The 15,182-nt window shown below is 44.6% G+C and overlaps 2 protein-coding genes across 2 annotated transcripts in view; one reads left to right on the top strand and one right to left on the bottom strand.

The window, feature by feature from the left end:
• Nucleotides 1-15,182, top strand: part of LOC120018118 (neurofibromin-like) — a 100,868-nt gene that overhangs the window by 65,422 nt on the left and 20,264 nt on the right. The window contains exons 34-42 of the mRNA XM_038961114.1: nucleotides 5,969-6,401; nucleotides 9,003-9,343; nucleotides 9,559-9,761; nucleotides 11,828-12,021; nucleotides 12,713-12,853; nucleotides 14,175-14,454; nucleotides 14,700-14,914; nucleotides 15,025-15,086; nucleotides 15,174-15,182. The exon at nucleotides 15,174-15,182 is cut by the window's right edge and continues 133 nt beyond it. Of these exons, the coding sequence (XP_038817042.1) occupies nucleotides 5,969-6,401; nucleotides 9,003-9,343; nucleotides 9,559-9,761; nucleotides 11,828-12,021; nucleotides 12,713-12,853; nucleotides 14,175-14,454; nucleotides 14,700-14,914; nucleotides 15,025-15,086; nucleotides 15,174-15,182 (1,878 nt within the window). The remainder of the gene's footprint in view (nucleotides 1-5,968; nucleotides 6,402-9,002; nucleotides 9,344-9,558; nucleotides 9,762-11,827; nucleotides 12,022-12,712; nucleotides 12,854-14,174; nucleotides 14,455-14,699; nucleotides 14,915-15,024; nucleotides 15,087-15,173) is intronic.
• LOC120018117 lies at nucleotides 1,812-4,607 on the bottom strand. The gene is made up of 2 exons (XM_038961113.1): nucleotides 4,516-4,607; nucleotides 1,812-3,663 (listed from the first exon to the last, which is right to left on the bottom strand). Exon 2 carries the CDS (start codon nucleotides 3,649-3,651, stop codon nucleotides 3,019-3,021), a length of 633 nt encoding a protein of 210 aa, XP_038817041.1. The 5' UTR covers nucleotides 3,652-3,663; nucleotides 4,516-4,607; the 3' UTR covers nucleotides 1,812-3,018.

Below are 15,182 nucleotides of genomic sequence, written 5' to 3'. Positions count from 1 at the left end.
CCTGCTCTTTCCATCACATACAGTGCCTTCAGAAAGTATTCATACCTCTTGACTTATTCTAGATTTTGTTATGTTACAGCCATACATTTTTAAGAGCTTTGCACACCTAGATTGTACAATATTTGCTCATTTATTCTTTTAAAAATTGTTTTACAATTTTGAAATGCTCTTTCAAATTGGTTGTTGATCATTACATGACCACCATTTTCAAGTCTTGCTATAGATTTTCTAGCAGATATAAGTTAAAACTAAGATCGGCCACTCAGGAATATTCACAGTCTTCTTGGTTAGCAACTGCAATGTAGATTTGGCCTCGTTTTAGATTATTGTCCTGCTGAGAGGTGAATTCATCTCCCACTGTCTGGTGGAAAGCAGACTGAATCAGGTTTTCCTCTAGGATTTTGCCTGTGGTTAGCTACATTCCATTGCTTTTTTGTCCTGAAAAACTCCTCAGTCCTTAACAATTACAAGCATACCCATAACATGATGCAGCCACCACTGTGCTTGAAAATCTGTAGAGTGGTATTCAGTAATGTATTGGATTTGCCCCAAACATAACACTTTGTATGTCGGATAAAAAAAAGTGAATTGCTTTGCTTCGTTTTTTGCAGTATTACTTTAGTGGCTTGTTGCAAACAGGATGCATATTTTTTTGTATTTGTATTCAGTACAGGCTTCCTTCTTTTCACTCTGCCAATAAGGTTAATATTGTGGAGTAACTACAATGATGTTGATCCATCCTCAGTTTTCTCCTATCACATCCATTAAACTATATAACTGTTTTAAAGTCACCATTGGCCTCCTGGTGAAATCCTTGAACACTTTCCTTCCTCTCCGGCAACTTTGTTTTGAAATTCACTGCTCGACTGAGGGACCGTACAGATAATTGTATGTGTGGGGTACATAGATGAGGTAGTCATTCAAAAATCATGTTAATCACTATTATTGCACAAAGATTGAGTCCATTCCACTTATAATGTGACTTGTTAAGCAAATTTTTCCTCCTGAACTTATTTAAGCTTACCATAACAAAGGGGTTGAATACTTATTGACTCAAGGCATTTCAGCTTTTTACTTTCCTCACTAGGGGCATGTTCTCTAGATCCTGTGGTACTTCCAGACACGAATCCCTGGAGCTGGAACTCTGCATCTGCATGGTCATTTCGCCATACTTATTGACTCAAGACATTTCAGCGTTTCATTTTTAATTAATTTGTAAAAAATCTGCAAAAATATTTCCACTTTGACATGATGGGGTGTATTGTGTGTCGGCCAATGACAAAATATCTCAATTTAATCTATTTTAAATTGAGGCTGTAACATAAAATGTGGGAAAAGGAGTATGAATACTTTCTGAATGCACTGTAGACTGACTTGGTGAATCCAGGTGAAAGCTAGTATCCCTTATTGCAATGTATGACTTTACCCTTGGTTCTTCATCAGGTCTTTGTTATTCAGTACAGTTTGTCAACATAAAGCAACTTCAGTCAACCTAATCTAGGGCACAGATTTTGTTAATATATGAATTAAACAATTGTTTTTTTAAACTCCCCAAGGGGCTATTTTCCTGATAGATCCACTTCTGTAATTGACTATATTAAAACACTTGGTCCTAATAATAATATAACCTATTAAACTAGTGCCAGGATATTTGTTTACAGTAATGGAATAACTTCACATCTATTTCATTGCTGTCGTTGTACTCATCCAACCCCCTGTATTTATTGCGGTCCACCGTTTCTGAAGCTGTTGTCTAAACACTTGTGTTCTTACTCCATCGATTCAAAACAAGAATGCCATTCATTAACACGTTCACAAAACTGCCATTTATTTGGGTTGTGGCATTTAAACAAATATTGTGTTTTTACAGAAAAGAAAAAAGAAGTTAGACTTTTAGTAGAGAGGAGTGGAAACAAAAGAGTTAGGAGTTCTGTGACTGCTTGACTGACACGTGAAAGTTGAGGGGGAGACTTAATAAAGTCGGCTTGGCAGGCCCAATGCCATCTCTGTGCCCAGCCACTGATGGCAACAAGATGTTCAAAGTTTACCTTTGGTATAGTATTTGTGCATGGAATCACATCAAGTTGGTGGAAAGTAATCATTTTAACTGAACTCACATCTGACGAGCTAGCATGTTGGCATATTTGAGTGTGTTTTATTCTTATATTTTTTAATACAGGTAGACAGGACAGTTTAGATTGGACAACAAAAATTATAAAATGTTTGACATTTAATGTCTTGGGGAGAAGCGACCACATTCAGTTATATATATGGGAGAAAATGTTTGAGTGCTTGTTTGCTGAGAAGGAATCTTTTAGCCAACAGTGTCAATAGAGACGGGGCTTCCATTCTATTACATATTGTAGTTGAGTTTACAACCAGTCCAAAACTAATTATCTCAATTTGACTTCAACAAAAGATACTTTCTATGTAAGCTTAATACCCTTTTGTTACACTTAGTTAATCAAATATTCTCAGTACCTCTGCCATTATGTGAAGTTGGCATAGTGTACTGCTAATATGATCGAATTGGGCAGTTAAGAGCATTGGGCCAGTAACCGAAAGGTCACTGTTTTTAATCTGTCAATATGCCCTTGTGCAAGGCACTTTACCCTAGTTGCTCCTGTAAGTCACTCTGGATAAGATCCTGAGCCTTTGTAGTAAGTGTAATTAACTTGGGAAGTTGGCAGTAGTGTGCTGTTCGTAGCACATTATTTCAAATGAATGTCTTCCTGCTCCCAACAGCCTATTCAAATGTTCTCTATAGAAATCAATTTGAGACAAAATCATTCCAAATTAAATCAGATTAATGCAGTTTACAAAGCAAATATGTAAAAGCTCCTAAAATTGATTACATATAGCTGGAGTACTTATAAAAAAGAACAAATACTCTTTGTTTTGACTTGAGGCACAAGACTGGAGCTGATCTGGCCTGTTGATCTATGCCTGAGTGAAGTTCAGCTCCGAGCCAGGCCATGGCTCTCTGAGGCTGGAGAGGGAGTGCATGCAATGCTCTACTCACACCACTAGGGGCATGTTCTCTAGATCCTGGGGGATTTCCAGACACAAATCCCTGGAGCTGGAACTCTGCATCTGCATGGCCATTTCGCCAGTTGTTCCCGCATCCCCCGTTTGGCCCCTGACCCCTTCTGCCTGCTCCTCCTCCCTTTCCTCCTCCTCTTCTTCCCCCTGCTCTTCATCCTCTTCTCCATCCACACGTACCTCCTCCAACATGACACTGGTATCGCAGGGCCCCACTATGCCCCCCTCAGAGTGCTCCGTGTCCCAGTAGCCCGCGCCACTCACCAGGTCCACGTTACTGTGGGCGGGGCGAGGGGCACGGGCCTGGCGCCTAAGACTGCACACCTGGGAGGCCAGGACCACAGTAGAGACGAGCAGAAACAGGACCAGGCCCCCGGCGCAGGTCACCACTATAAAGCCCAACTGGGGCTTGATGAGGCAGCCCGTGGTGGCCTCTGTGGGAGAGCTGGAGGTGTCGTTTTCCTCTTTGGTAATGGAGGTTATGTCAGTTGGATATATGTCAGTTGGATATATGGCATTAGTGGTCTGAGGCTGAGTAATGCTGGTGTGTGAAGCTTGTCCAATCAGAAGGAAGAAGAGAAGATGGAGAGAGATTCTGGAGCCTTCCATTCTTCAGTTTCTCTGAAATGGTAGGATAGGAAGAGAATAGCTTTTGTTGTTCATGCCAGCAAACAGTCTCTGTATTGTGACGGTTTGTTAATGTTTGAATATAATTCTAGAAATTGTGAGTTACATATGCTTAAGGTCCACAGAGTTATTGCAGGGTGCTGTTTTTTTTGTTTTTTTACTGTAAAATGAGGAGAATATCTAAATATTAGAAATATCTTTCTAATAACTTTCTGACATAGGCTGCTGGTAGGCTTTCTTGACTTGGACATTTTTGCCAACACATGTCTAACCTTTGTTTAACCAGATAAGCAGCTGCTATTAGTAAAAATGTGTTTGGAGTTACCTTTCTAGCAATGGGCTATGTTATAGTTTACACTTTCTCTTCCAATTATAATGTGGGGAGGTCAAAATAATGGACAACTGTCTAGCAAATCTATTCATTTATAAAAAAAGATGACTTCTCCCTGCCATTTTCATTAACCTGATAAAACAAGACGTGATTTATTAAAAAAATATCTAACTAGCCCAGTTAAGTCTTTCACTCACTGTCACAGTACAATTTACTCCAAATGAATCAGTCAATGTGTTACTGAAGTAGACCAATACACTTGCTTTACCATAAATAATAACTTCTAGCAAGTTAGTTCTATGCAATACCTTTCAGGAAGGTGAAACATACAATACATGTCAGAATAAGATAGACCTTTTTTAGTAATTTTTTTTTTTTTTTTTTTACAAATCATGGTTTTGTCGTTTTCATTGCGATGTCCACTAAAATAAGCTGAATCTTACCACAAAAACACATTATTTGGTCATTCCTTTTTTAATACAATGTATGTTGGAGATTGTATGGGCATCTCTTACCTGGGCAAGGGCACGGCCTTAGAGCGCTTGTGTGTGTGAGAGAGAGCGAGAGTGGCAAGGTTAACTGGACTAGGAAGATGTCAGTATAAGGAGCAGGTGGGCGTGTGTGTCTGTCAGAGGAAGCACCTGCTGCGACCCAAGCCTCTTGAGATGCACACACTTCCTATCCCCCCTCGGGTCTTTTTCTGACTTAGTTATTTCTAGGCTCCTTGGACCTCCACCGCTACAGCATACAGATGTCTCACATGCTGCAAGAGGAAAGAGACAGAGAAGGGTGTATGTAAAGTAGTTTAGGCCTACAATTCAGTCCGAGATTGCCAGCTACCAGTAAATGACACTAATAATACTGCAGTTGATTCACTTTTTTTTTGTTATTGTGACATGGTTATGCTGAGACCAAGATCTCTATTTCAGAAGAGCCTGTAACAAAAAAAAACATTGTGTATGAAGTGCTTTCAGAATGGGATGAATTTCTATTTTTAACTGTATGACTCCACCGTCAGACTGTTCTATCTAAATTAGAGACCAGAAAATATCAGTGTCTTTTTGGATGTATTTAACCGGTAAAGGTCTTTCTTTTTAGAGGTTGACCTGGCTGACAGAGAAGTGCACTTTCTACCTCCTCTTCCATCAGACCTATCCTCAACATCTACCACCTTCTCTTCCAACAGACCTATCCTCAACATCTACCACCTTCTCTTCCATCAGACCTATCCTCAACATCTACCACCTCCTCTTCCATCAGACCTATCCTCATCTTCTACCACCTCCTCTTCCAACAGACCTATCCTCAACATCTACCACCTCCTCTTCCATCAGACCTATCCTCAACATCTACCACCTCCTCTTCCATCAGACCTATCCTCAACATCTACCACCTCCTCTTCCATCAGACCTATCCTCAACATCTACCACCTCCTCTTCCATCAGACCTATCCTCAACATCTACCACCTCCTCTTCCATCAGACCTATCCTCAACTTCTACCACCTCCTCTTCCATCAGACCTATCCTCAACATCTACCACCTCCTCTTCCATCAGACCTATCCTCAACATCTACCACCTCCTCTTCCATCAGACCTATCCTCAACATCTACCACCTCCTCTTCCATCAGACCTATCCTCATCTTCTACCACCTCCTCTTCCATCAGACCTATCCTCAACATCTACCACCTCCTCTTCCATCAGACCTATCCATCAACTTCTACCACCTCCTCTTCCATCAGACCTATCCTCAACTTCTACCACCTCCTCTTCCATCAGACCTATCCTCAGCTTCTAACCACCTCTTCTTCCATCAAACCTATCCTCAACATCTACCACCTCCTCTTCCATCAGACCTATCATCAACATCTACCACCTCCTCTTCCATCAGACCTATCCATCAACTTCTACCACCACCTCTTCCATCAGACCTATCCATCAACTTCTCTTTCCCTTCTTTTCCCGCAGGTTTAAGACAGGCCAGATCAACGGAGATCTTCTAATCTACCATGTGCTGCTGACCCTGAAGCCTTACTACGCCAAGCCCTACGATATCATAGTGGACCTGACCCACGTGGGTCCCAGCAACCGCTTCAAGACAGACTTCTTGTCCAAGTGGTTTGTGGTGTTCCCGGGTTTCGCATACAAGAACGTGACGGCGGTCTACGTGTACAACTGCAACACATGGGTGAGGGAGTACACCAAATACCATGAGAGGCTGCTGACAGGCCTGAAGGGCAGCAAGCGGGTGCAGTTCATCGACTCACCGGCACGGTTGGCGGAGCACGTAGAGGCAGAGCAGCAGAAACTCCCAGCGGCCACGCTGGCCCTGGAAGAGGACCTCAAGGTGTTCCACAACGCCCTCAAACTGGCCCACAAGGACACCAAGGTCTCCATCAAGGTCAGTAGCACAGTGGTCCTTGTGTAACCCTAGCATTAACCCTAACTTTCAAACTGGCCTACAGGGACAACAGGGTATGGGGAACTGGGTAGTATGAAGGGCAGGTGGGAACAGGGAGAATTGTTTACTCAAAGGTCCAATGGAGCTGTTTTTTTTATCTCTATCAAATAATTTCTGGGTACAATTAAGTACCTTACTGTGATTGTTTTAAATTAAAAGGGTCAAAAAGGGCCTCCCAAGTGGCACAGTGGTCTAAGGCGCTGCATGGCAGTGCTTGAAGCGTCACTACAAAGGCTGTGTAACAGCCGGCTGTGACCGGGAGACCCATGAGGCGGGGCATAATTGGCCCAGCGTCGTCCGGGTTAGGGGAGGGTTTGGCCGACCGGGATGTCCTTGTCCCATCGCGCTATAGCGACTCCTTGTGGCGGGCTAACCACCTGCAAGCTGACTTCGGTCTCCAGTTGTACTGTGTTACCTCTGACACATTGGTGAGGCTGGCTTCCGGGTTAAGCAAGCAGTGTGTCAAGAAGCAGTGCAGCTTGACAGGGTCGTGTTTCGGAGGACGCATGGCTCTCAACCGTCGCTTCTCCCGAGTCCTTACCGGAGTTGCAGGGATGGGACAAGACTGTAACTACCAATTGGATACCACAAAATTGGGAAGAAAAGGGGTAAAAGTAATTAAAAAATATATATATATTGTCAAAAAAAAATCTTAGCGAAGGGCAAGTTCTCAGCATTCATTTTGATAGAACTGTTTTGGAACTCTTGTTGGTCTATGAACTAATTTACAGCATGGTAAGGTCACATCTCCATCGCACCAAAACAGGCTGAAATTTCAGGTAGTCTTTTCAAACAGCTCTTACATTAAAAGGGCTTCATCATTTTCACAATTTTACAGTGTTATTCCAACCTCAGTGTAGAAATATACATATTTATATAAACTCAGCAAAAAAAGAAACGTTTCTTTTTCAGGACCCGGTCTTTCAAAGATAATTTGTAAAAATCCAGATCTTTATTGTAAAGGGTTTAAACACTGTTTCCCATGCTTGTCCAATGAACCATAAACAATTAATTAACATGCACCTGTGAAACGGTCGTTAAGACACTAACAGCTTACAGACGGTAGGCAATTAAGAACACAATTATGAAAACTTAGGACGCTAAAGAGGCCTTTCTACTGACAATGAAAAACACCAAAAGAAAGACGCCCAAGGTCCCTGCTCATCTGCGTGAACGTGCCTTAGGTATGCTGCAAGGAGGCATGAGGACTGCAGATGTGGCCAGGGCAATAAATTGCAATGTCCGTACTGTGAGACACCTAAGACAACGCTACAGGATGGACAGCTGATTGTCCTCGCAGTGGCAGACCACGTGTAACAACACCTGCACAGATCGGTACATCCGAACATCACACCTGCAGGACATCACACCTGCCCGAGTTACACCAGGAACGCGCAATCCCTCCATCAGTGCTCAGACTGTCCGCAATAGCCTGAGAGAGGCTGGACTGAGGGCTTGTAGGCCTGTTGTAAGGCAGGTCTTCACCAGACATCACTGACAACAACGTGGCCTATGGGCACAAACCCACCGTCGCTGGACCAGACAGGACTGGCAAAAAGTGCTCCACTGATGAGTCGCGGTTTTGTTTCACCAGGGGTGATGTCGGATTTGCTTTTATTGTCGAAGGCGTGAGCTTTACACCGAGGCCTGTACTCTGGAGCAGGATTGATTTGGAGGTGGAGGGTCCGTCATGGTCTGGGGCGGTGTGTCACAGCATCATTGGACTGAGCTTGTTGTCATTGCAGGCAATCTCAACGCTGTGCATTACAGGGAAGACATCCTCCTCCCTCATGTGGTACCTTTCCTGCAGGCTCATCCTGACATGATCCTCCAGCATGACAATGCCACCAGCCAAACTGCTCGTTCTGTGCGTGATTTCCTGCAAGACAGTAATGTCAGTGTTCTGCCATTGCCAGCAAAGAGCCTGGATCTCAATCCCATTGAGCACGTCTGGGACCTGTTGGATTGGAGGGTGAGGGCTAGGGCCATTCCCCCCAGAAATGTCCGGGAACTAGCAGGTACCTTGGTGGAAGAGTGGGGTAACATCTCACAGCAAGAACTGGCAAATCTGGTGCAGTCCATGAGGAGGAGATGCAATGCAGGATTTAGTATCTGGTGTTGTCACCAGCTGCATTGACTGTTACTTTTGATTTTGACCCCCCATTTGTTCAGGGACACATTATTCAATTTCTGTTCGTCACATGTCTGTGGAACTTGTTCAGTTTACGTCTCAGTTGTTGAATCTTATGATCATACAAATATTTACACATGTTAAGTTTGCTGAAAATAAATGCAGTTGACAGTGAGAGGACATTTCTTTTTTTGCTGAGTTTATATATAACACAGGAAAATCACAATTTTTACTTCTCTGGGCCTCAATCAATTTATATAGATTAGTTTGTTGCCAAAGGGAAAGTAGAAGGTTGAATTGATTGGCTGTTGAGTCCTGCTGTGTGTAGCAACATGAGACAGCTGGTCTGTGTTGTCATTGTTGACATGTACACACTTTTATTTCAACAACAACCCTCCCTATTATCCCAGGTGGGCTCCACGGCCGTCCAGGTGACGTCAGCAGAGCGTACCCGTGTCCTGGGCCAGTCCGTGTTCCTCAACGATGTGTACTATGCCTCTGAGGTCGAGGAGATCTGCCTGGTGGACGAGACCCAGTTCACCCTGACCATGGCCAACCAGGGCACACCCCTCACCTTCATGCACCAGGAGTGTGATGCCATCGTCCAGTCCATCATCCACATCAGGACGCGCTGGGAGCTGTCACAGCCAGACTCTATCCCCCAGCACACCAAGATCAGGCCCAAAGATGTGCCGGGTACCCTGCTGAACCTCGCCCTGCTCAACCTGGGCAGCTCCGACCCCAGCCTCAGGTCAGACATTCAACTTGGCTAAACACTCTAGCCTCTAGTGGATTCTGGGAAATGTAGTCCCGTGGATATCTCGGTGGGGGTCAATCAGAGCAGGTCTTGGTGTAGCGGGATCTCTTAAATATGAGCAGTAGCTAAATACAACAATTGATTTACAACTTCTTCAACCAACTTCCTGATTGGAAATGGAATATAATAGCTAACTGTCCCCTCTACAGGTCTGCAGCCTACAACCTGCTGTGTGCCTTAACCTGCACCTTCAACCTGAAGATTGAGGGCCAGCTGCTGGAGACCTCAGGCCTGTGTATCCCTGCCAACAACACCCTCTTCATAGTCTCCATCAGCAAGACGCTAGCCGCCAACGAACCACACCTCACCCTGGAGTTCCTGGAGGAGTGCATTTCCGGCTTCAGCAAGTCTAGTGAGTCTAGAACACGAATGCACAGAAACACACATACTCACAAATGCATTGACTGAAATGAATTCCAAAAGATGCCCTCTCACTCGTTCTCACTTTTCTCAGTCACACCCACTCGCCCACTTTCTCTTTTACAGGCTGAAACTCTTACTTTCTCTCAACACACAAATGCATTTGTGGGGGAACTGTTTGATTGCCTTATCCATCAGTGTGCATTGAGCCGTGGCTCTGGAGCTTTCAGTGTGGGTGTCATTCATCCACACGCCAATCTCTGTTCCTCAACACTGTAGCAACAACAGAGGAGCTGGTGTTATCCAACCTCTGTTCCTCAACACTGTAGCAACAACAGAGGAGCTGGTGTTATCCAACCTCTGTCCCTCAACACTGTAGCAACAACAGAGGAGCTGGTGTTATCCAACCTCTGTTCCTCAACACTGTAGCAACAACAGAGGAGCTGGTGTTATCCAACCTCTGTCCCTCAACACTAGCAACAACAGAGGAGCTGGTGTTATCCAACCTCTGTTCCTCAACACTGTAGCAACAACAGAGGAGCTGGTGTTATCCAACCTCTGTCCCTCAACACTGTAGCAACAACAGAGGAGCTGGTGTTATCCAACCTCTGTCCCTCAACATTGTAGCAACAACAGAGGAGCTGGTGTTATCCAACCTCTGTCCCTCAACACTAGCAACAACAGAGGAGCTGGTGTTATCCAACCTCTGTCCCTCAACACTGTAGCAACAACAGAGGAGCTGGTGTTATCCAACCTCTGTCCCTCAACACTAGCAACAACAGAGGAGCTGGTGTTATCCAACCTCTGTCCCTCAACACTAGCAACAACAGAGGAGCTAGTGTTATCCAACCTCTCTCCCTCAACACTAGCAACAACAGAGGAGCTGGTGTTATCCAACCTCTGTCCCTCAACACTAGCAACAACAGAGGAGCTGGTGTTATCCAACCTCTGTCCCTCAACACTGTAGCAACAACAGAGGAGCTGGTGTTATCCAACCTCTGTCCCTCAACACTAGCAACAACAGAGGAGCTGGTTTTATCCAACCTCTGTCCCTCAACACTGTAGCAACAACAGAGGAGCTGGTGTTATCCAACCTCTGTCCCTCAACACTAGCAACAACAGAGGAGCTGGTTTTATTCAACCTCTGTCCCTCAACACTAGCAACAACAGAGGAGCTGGTGTTATCCAACCTCTGTCCCTCAACACTGTAGCAACAACAGAGGAGCTGGTGTTATCCAACCTCTGTCCCTCAACACTGTAGCAACAACAGAGGAGCTGGTGTTATCCAACCTCTGTCCCTCAACACTGTAGCAACAACAGAGGAGCTGGTGTTATCCAACCTCTGTCCCTCAACACTGTAGCAACAACAGAGGAGCTGGTGTTATCCAACCTCTGTCCCTCAACACTGTAGCAACAACAGAGGAGCTGGTGTTATCCAACCTCTGTCCCTCAACACTGTAGCAACAACAGAGGAGCTGGTGTTATCCAACCTCTGTCCCTCAACACTGTAGCAACAACAGAGGAGCTGGTGTTATCCAACCTCTGTCCCTCAACACTGTAGCAACAACAGAGGAGCTGGTGTTATCCAACCTCTGTTCCTCAACACTGTAGCAACAACAGAGGAGCTGGTGTTATCCAACCTCTGTCCCTCAACACTAGCAACAACAGAGGAGCTGGTGTTATCCAACCTCTGTCCCTCAACACTGTAGCAACAACAGAGGAGCTGGTGTTATCCAACCTCTGTCCCTCAACACTGTAGCAACAACAGAGGAGCTGGTTTTATTCAACCTCTGTCCCTCAACACTGTAGCAACAACAGAGGAGCTGGTGTTATCCAACCTCTGTCCCTCAACACTAGCAACAACAGAGGAGCTGGTGTTATCCAACCTCTGTCCCTCAACACTAGCAACAACAGAGGAGCTGGTGTTATCCAACCTCTGTCCCTCAACACTAGCAACAACAGAGGAGCTGGTTTTATCCAACCTCTGTCCCTCAACACTGTAGCAACAACAGAGGAGCTGGTTTTATCCAACCTCTGATTCTGTGTGTGTGTGTTTAGGTATTGAGCTGAAGCACTTGTGTCTGGAGTACATGACCCCCTGGCTGCTCAACCTGGTGAGGTTCTGTAAGCACAATGACGACGCCAAGCGCCAGCGTGTCAGCGCCATCTTGGATAAGCTCATCACCATGACCATCAACGAGAAGCAAATGTACCCCTCTATACAGGCCAAGATCTGGGGCAGCCTCGGCCAGGTGAGAGTCACCACACACACACACTCGCTCTCAAACACTCACGTATGCATACATACCAGTTGTTTGACACTTAGTTACATTTTAGTCAAACACTTATCTTAGAGTGCACATGTTTGCTTAATGTACTGTTAAATGTCTCCAACCCAATAAAAACTGCCCATGTTGGCTTTCTCAGAAATGTAGGCTGACAGAGATGGGAGGCAGTCAGGTAGAAGATAGGGTGGGACCTTTTGCATTTTTATAGGCACAGGGAATGGTTTATGAATCCAACATGCCGAATCATAGCCAGTGTTTGTCAATATAAACATTTATTTTTTATTTTTTATTGAAGGTATCGAAATGACAACTCTGGGATTGAAAGTGTTCTTCCTAAATATCATTATCTATGTTCTAAAAGTTTCATTGCTTGTCTCAGATGACTGCAATATAGTCATCTGAATATAGCTATCTCCATAGAAAACAAACAACATGTTCTGAACTCATGGTAGAGTATCTTTCACACCCAACCCATTTCTTTTAAATATTTTCGGGGTGGTGAACAAGTGAGCACTGTGGGGAGAAAGGCAGTTCCTTGTGTCTGATTTTGTGACCTGTCAATTCTACATAATGTATTTATTTCTGAACAGTCCCTAACGTTTAGCCCAACTGAATGCAACTCAGATTGTATGTGACCTGTGACCTCTGCCCTCAGATAACGGACCTGCTGGACGTGGTGTTGGACAGCTTCATCAAGACCAGCGCTACAGGAGGCCTGGGCTCCATCAAGGCTGAGGTCATGGCCGACACGGCTGTGGCTCTGGCCTCAGGGAATGTCAAACTGGTCTCCAGCAAGGTGGGTATCGACACTTTTAGCTAGTTTATGAGGCTAACACATGCTAACTGGGCCAACAGTTTAATGGACAAATGGCTAACAGGTTCTTGTCATGTTAATAATGACAGGGTAACATGGATAGGCTAGCGTTCCTGCACTGGGAACACTCCTCTGTGTCAGTCTCATGCTAACACAGCAAGTACTCCCCCGTGTCAAGCCCTGTATCCAAACATGGATGATGTCCTTGTCCTCAATGAACCCTCTGGTCGGAGGCCACTTTCCTCTCAAAAACTTCACAATGTCACTAACTCAAAGTAAACTTTAGTAAAAAATGGTTAGAATATTAATCACGGCCTAACAGTCCCAAGAGAGATTTTCTAAATCATAATTTTGGATTAAGCAAAGACATATTCCTGTGTTATCAATATTATTTTGCAGACCGTTTTAGTATGATATGAAGATACACTTTGTCCCAGACAACACGTATTCATCTAAAATGTCCTCCTAAAACAACATTTACATTTAAATTGATTAATACTTACCAATTTAGTTTAGTTACGACTTCTCTCCACTTACATAATCCAAACTGACCGAATCATCAACTCAATGTCCATCTGTGAGCTGTTTATCCCAATTGTCCCTCTTACTGAGATAGAAACACACAAACCCTCAGAGCCCAGGCAGACAATAGTAAGCCAGGCCCTCGCTCCTATTAAGGCAGACACTGTAAAGCATGGCAGTGAATGGTGATCATTGTGAAGATGTTTTGCTAAGGAACGGTAAACACAGTGCTCTTTTAGTTGAAGTATCACAGCATCCATCTTAGTCATTTACATCTATTTAAGTGACTAATCAATGACTTTAAGCTTCACATTTGATTTGTAATTTGTAGGGTTTGTGTGTTCTGATATAGTAGTCTTAATGTACACGTGATCCATCAGGGTGGGCATTGTTTGGTTGGCATGTTCCAGCCCAGCCACTACTGATGTCATGACAGGCCAGCTATTGGGGACAAAGGGTAGTTTGTCTGGTCCCTTTGGCCTATTTGTCACCCGAGGCTTGAGCCAATGATGTTTGACTTACCCATCTAATCCCTGCCATCTTCTCTCTGCCTCCTATTATGCTAACATCCAAAAATGCATCTGAAGTTTGTTTAGGGATACTGATTTTAAAATACAATAACCCAAACAGATGCTGCCCTTGGCAGATATTCATTCTGTTGATGTTAACATCATCAGTAAGCAAAAAGTTGTCTCTAAACACAAAGTATATGATGTCATATCACTGACTACCTTTTCAATACCTCATAATGATTGGTTATCTCCACACACCATCTGACCAGGTGATTGGCCGGATGTGTAAGATCATCGATAAGACGTGCCTGTCTCCCACGCCCACCCTGGAGCAGCACCTGATGTGGGATGACATCGCCATCCTGGCCCGTTACATGCTGATGTTGTCCTTCAACAACTCTCTGGACGTAGCAGCTCACCTGCCCTACCTGTTCCACGTGGTCACTCTGCTGGTGGCCACCGGACCCCTGTCCCTCCGCGCCTCCACACACGGCCTGGTCATCAACATAATCCACTCTCTCTGCACCTGCTCCCAGCTCAACTTCAGAGGTGAGGAAGCACACCATATCTACCCTGCAGACTATATACCATCTGTAGTTAACGGCATACATTCCCTGATCATTCAAGATGTAATTGAGAGACCTAACGTAAACACAGCACTTAGTGAACCATGAAACTGCTTCAATAGAGGTATATTTCTGTGTTCTTTTTATTTGCTATAGATATCAGCATTCAGGGTTTCTCTTTCAGAAGAGCAACAAGTCATCTTCTCCTCTTGTCATGATCTCTTCCAGAGGAGACCAAGCAGGTCCTGAGGCTGAGCCTGACAGAGTTCTCCCTGCCTAAGTTCTACCTGCTGTTTGGCATCAGTAAGGTCAAGTCTGCTGCAGTCATCGCCTTCCGCTCCAGCTACCGCGACCGCTCCTTCTCCCCCGGGTCCTACGAGAGGGAGACCTTCACCCTCTCCTCCCTGGAGACCGTCACTGAGGCCCTGCTGGAGATCATGGAGGTGAGGGAGACACGCACATTACTTGATATATTGTGCTTAATGTATACAGTATAATGTCCAGAATACATGCAAAATCCCAATGTCTGACTGAATGTGTTCTCTCCTGAAAGGCGTGCATGAGGGACATCTCAGTGTGTAAGTGGCTGGACCAGTGGACCGAGCTGGCTCAGAAGTATGTTGTTCATTTTCACCACTATCACTGAATATATATACACACTCTTTTGTGCACATCTCAAATGCCACCTATGTCGTCCACCAGGTTTGCGTT

Source organism: Salvelinus namaycush, chromosome 23, assembly GCF_016432855.1.
Source record: "Salvelinus namaycush isolate Seneca chromosome 23, SaNama_1.0, whole genome shotgun sequence".
NCBI lineage: Eukaryota > Metazoa > Chordata > Actinopteri > Salmoniformes > Salmonidae > Salvelinus > Salvelinus namaycush.
Note: the sequence above shows the minus strand (reverse complement) of the source record. Positions and strands in the feature narration are given on the sequence as shown.